This window comes from Nanorana parkeri, unplaced genomic scaffold, assembly GCF_000935625.1.
Source record: "Nanorana parkeri isolate BGI_ZX_2015 unplaced genomic scaffold, ASM93562v1 scaffold2166, whole genome shotgun sequence".
Taxonomy (NCBI): Eukaryota; Metazoa; Chordata; class Amphibia; order Anura; family Dicroglossidae; genus Nanorana; species Nanorana parkeri.
In genome coordinates, this window is record NW_017308434.1 from 132,889 (window position 1) to 137,931 (window position 5,043).

Genomic DNA, 5,043 nt, shown 5'->3' on the forward strand with positions numbered 1-5,043 from the left:
CCACCGCCCCCCGCCCCACCGACCCCCGAGAAGCCGGTCCCGGGCCGTAGGAGGGGCAGCGGAGCCCGGGAAATGCGGCGAGGGTGTCGGCGGGGGCGTCCTGTTTATCAGCCCGGAGAAGCGATCTGGAGACAGCTGAGGCGGTAGAATCGCTTCCATTGTACAGCCGCCGGGAGTCTGTTTATACGGGCCCGGCGCCAGTGACGTACTATGGACTCCACTGGTCACTAAGAGGTTAAAGGTCATATGACTAACTGAGAGAAAATCAGAGATTTGTTAAATAAACGTCAAATGTAGGTAAATTAATATCTCATTACCTCCTCTGCTACCAGTTCCAACAATGTCTCCTCTCTACTTTCTCCCACCTCACCCTCTCTACCTGACATCACTTCCTGTATGTACCTGACATCACTTCCTTTTGTACCTGATATCACTTCCTGTCTGTATCTGACATCACTTCCTGGTCTTACTCTTCACTGATTAGTGATGTCGCCACCTTGCTGCGTGTATGAGAACTGCGGACGATCCTCCGAGCGCCGAGTTGTGTCTCGTTCCTCCGTTAGACTTTGTCTGACGTCATCTTCATTATTCGGTAAAATACAAAATCTCCGCGCTTGCAGAAATCAAACCCCATTCCTGATAACTCCGAAGACGTGGACGCCGGCGTGTGGACCGGAACGACACTCGGGATTATATTGTGTACGTCGGGAAAGGTCTGGGACATAACTCCCTCGCTCCCCATTGACTTACATTACACACGGGCGGGGGACTAGTCACAGGAGGGTGAAGGGTTTGGAGAAGGCCGGAGAAGGGAACAATCTGGGACAACATAGCTGAGCCGGAAAGTGAGCCAAATTGGAGAATGTTTCCGAATCCGCTTTTGTGAATAGCCCCGGGGGTGTCTATTTACAGTCATTCCCTTAGGAACTGGACCCACGGTGTACACCGGGGGCTACTAGTATATAGAGTTGGATGGAGTGGAGAACGGTTAGAACCTCTGATGGGTTTTTCTGCCGTCTGGGGCTCCAATTTTAGAGATTTTCCTTCAATTTCCTGTCTTCCTGAAAACATTTCTACAGACAGGAAGTGAAGATAATTCTCCAATAACAAGGCGGACACTCTCTCTATAGAAGAGTCGGGTGCGGCTAAAGCCGCAGTCAGTTTGTAATTTCTGTGTCTCCGTAAACGTTCCCTCAGTGATCACAGATCCTCTACCACATGCTCAGATAATCTTCTCACAGGAGACCCATTGTACGTCTATGTCAGGTCCTTCTATGCCCTCTACACACTCCCGTGCCTGGTTCCTGAGAGGTGACCCATTGATGAAGAGACGAGGGGTGGTCACCGGTATATAAACGTCTTCTAAACGCCGATTTAAATTTTTTAACAGATTTGGCTGCCGTAAGGACCTCGTGGAGGCTGTCTACAGTGCCAGGCCGACTGCACATCTCCTCCTCTTCCTTCTCACTGCCTGCACAGCCATGGTGAGACCCGACACAGCACTAGGGAGTCCCGCACCCCCTGGTGAGACCCGCACCCGCCCGTACAGCCCTGGTGAGACCCACACCCGCCCCTACAGCCCTGGTGAGACCCATAGCCGCTTGCACAAGCCTGGTGAGTCCCGCACGCAGTGACCACACAGCCCTGGTGAGACCCCCACGCAGTGACCACAGCCCTGGTGAGACCCCCACACAGTGACCACAGCCCTGGTGAGACCCCCACCCGCCCAGGTGAGACCCACACCAGCTTGCACAACCCTGGTAAGCCCGGCACGCAGTGACCACACAGCCCTGGTGAGATCCACACCCACTTGCACAGACCCACACCCAACCCTGCAGCCATGGTGAGACCGCCACGCAGTGACCACACAGCCCTGTTGAGGAGGGAGCGGTGATTGGACGTTCTTCTAACCCAACCCATCATAATTGATCTTTGCGATCAATCATCCAGTGGGAAAGGTGGGTCAACAATGAGGCCTGATGATAGAGCTCTAAATGGAGCCCCCCGCCCCCCCCCAGATTGTGTACAACCCACTAGCATACTATATTAGAGGAGGGAGGGGGTGATTGGGACCATAGATGATGGAGGAAAGCAGATGTCGGAGAATCTCTCTGCCGATGCCCCGCGGCTATTCTCACCCTTTGTTTGCTGTCTTATGTTTGAAAACTAATACATTTCTATTATTTAAACACAGAACACATTATATTCTACACAATTTTATTTTAATTTCAATTTTGTACGACACTAAAAATATTTCACAAACAAAAATGAATGAAAGAAATTCGAGATAATGGAAAAAATACATTGGTCGGGTGTTTCCGTCGGTGTGAGTTCTCCGATGTCTCATTAGATGTCCTTTCGTAACAAAACCTTTCCCGCACTCTAAACATGAATAAAAGGTGTCCCTACACTGATCCATTTTTTTGCCATTCAACCCGCCGGCTGAACGGAAAAAAAAAGACCCGATTCCTCCAACACAAAGAGCGCGTCGATCGAGGAATCCCAATGTTTACTCTGTATTATGAAAGGTGCAACCGGCACCTGTCAGAATATTCGATCAGAGCAGGCAGCTCATTGGCTGCTGGCTTTGATCGGTCGCAGATTTTCCAAAAAGCTCCTTCAATCAGCTGATCGAGGAAGCCAAAAACACCACACGCTATGCAAATTTAATCCGGTTCCTCAAAAACTGCCCAAAATTCTAACCGTATATAGGCACCCTAAGGATTTTCACCTGTGTGAATTCTCTGGTGCCTAAGAAAGGCTCTTTTGTCAGTATAACTTTTCCCGCACTCTGCACATGAATACGGACGCTCACCTGTGTGAATTCTCTGGTGCCTAACAAGGGTTCCTCTGTCAGCAAAACATTTTTTACACTCTAAACATGAATATGGACGCTCACCTGTGTGAATTCTCTGGTGCCTAAGAAAGTTTGGTCTGTCAGTAAAACTTTTCCCACACTGCGAGCATGAAAAAGGACGCTCACCCGTGTGGGTTCTCTGGTGTGAAAGAAGGCATCTTTTCTCAATAAAACCTTTCCCACACACTGAACATGAAAATGGTCGATGACCTGTGTGAGTTCCCAGGTGTCTAAGAAGGCTTCCTTTGACGGTAAAAGTTTTTCCACACTCTGAACATGAAAATGGTCGTTCACGCGTGTGAGTTCTCTGGTGTCTAATAAAGTGTCCTTTATGCGAGAAACGTTTCCCACACTCTAAACATGAATATGGAAGCTCATCTGTGTGAATGCTCTGGTGCGTGAGAAAGTTTGCTTTGTCAGTAAAACTTTTCCCACACACTGAACATGAAAATGTTTGTTCACACCTATGAGTTTTCTGGTGTTTATTAAGGTGTCCTTTATACGAGAAACCTTTCCCGCACAGTAAACATGAATATGGACGCACACCTGTGTGAATTCTCATGTGTCCAAGAATGTTTTCTTTCCTAGGAAAACTTTTCCCACATTCTGAACATGAATAAGGATGTTCAACCTTGTGAATTATCTGGTGTGTAACAAGGTGTCCTTTTTGAGCAAAACTTTTCCCACACTCTAAGCATGAATACGGACGCTCACCTGTGTGAATTCTCTGGTGTCCTTGAAGGTCTTCTTTCCTAGTAAAACTTTTTCCACACTCTGAACATGAATACGGACGCTCACCTGTGTGAATTCTCTGGTGTCTATGAAGGTCTCCAATCCTAGCAAAACTTTTCCCACATTCTAAACATGAATATGGACGCTCACCTGTGTGAATTCTCTGGTGTCTAAGAAGATCTGCTTTGCTAGTTAAACCTTTCCCACACTCTGAGCATGCATAAGGTTGTTCACCCATGTGAATTCTCTGGTGTGCAAGAAGGTTCCGTTTCACCAGAAAACCTTTCCCACACACTGAACATGTGTAAGGACGCTCACCTGTGTGAATTCTCTGGTGGCTAAGAAAGTTTCTTTTGGAAGTTAAAGTTTTCCCACACTCTAAACATGGATATGGACGTTCACTTGTGTGAATTTTCTGGTGTCTAAGAAAGTTTCTTTTGTCAAAAAAAGTTTTCCCGCACACTGGACATGAAAAGGTCACATGGTTGTGGGTTTTGAGATGTAGAAGAAGTTCAGATTTCATCTTAAAGTCTTTCTCGCACTCCAAACATGACAATGACCTCTCTCCTGTGTGATCTCCTTCATGGCTGAGAGAAGATTCCTCGGGGATAGTTGGATCTGTAGACGGGTCTTCACTGTGGGATCCGAGATGGATATCTGAAGTCATGTGATGTGATTGGTCAGAAGATTCCTCAGGATTAGAGGGATCCATTGATGTCTCCAGACAATATGTTCTGTGGTGTATCATTGGACGTATGTCATTCACTTCAGAGTGAAGATCTCCCTCCGAGGTATTCCGGACATGGCGGCCGTCTGATAGAAAGCAAAATGACATGAAAAACACATTCTACAATACACCAAACCCAACACTGAGTGACGGGGGATGGGCACTGATGGCATCGTTATATTGGGGAATGGAGATGGACCTTCATATGGTGTACAGTATCTCCTCCTCATTTGTTGGGGACATGACGTTATATTGAGGAATGGAGATGGACCTTCATATGGTGTACAGTATCTCCTCCTCATTTGTTGGTCACATGACGTTATATTGAGGAATGGAGATGGACCTTCATATGGTGTACAGTATCTCCTCCTCATTTGTTGGTCACATGACGTTATATTGAGGAATGGAGATGGACCTTCATATGGTGTACAGTATCTCCTCCTCATTTGTTGGTCACATGACGTTATATTGAGGAATGGAGATGGACCTTCATATGGTGTACAGTATCTCCTCATTTGTTGGTCACATGACGTTATATTGAGGAATGGAGATGGACCTTCATATGGTGTACAGTATCTCCTCCTCATTTGTTGGTCACATGACGTTATATTGAGGAATGGAGATGGACCTTCATATGGTGTACAGTATCTCCTCCTCATTTGTAGGTCACATGACGTTATATTGAGGAATGGAGATGGACCTTCATATGGTGTACAGTGTCTCCTCC

The 5,043-nt window shown here is 47.0% G+C and overlaps 1 protein-coding gene across 1 annotated transcript in view; it reads right to left on the reverse strand.

Annotated features, from left to right (window-relative positions):
* The window catches only part of LOC108800921 (oocyte zinc finger protein XlCOF6-like), a 7,094-nt gene extending 2,768 nt beyond the window's left edge, over positions 1-4,326 (reverse strand). Inside the window, exon 1 of the mRNA XM_018572908.1 lies at positions 2,726-4,326. Coding sequence (XP_018428410.1) covers positions 2,726-4,301 — 1,576 coding nt within the window. The 5' untranslated portion in view covers positions 4,302-4,326. The remainder of the gene's footprint in view (positions 1-2,725) is intronic.
* Positions 4,327-5,043: the final 717 nt, after the last annotated feature.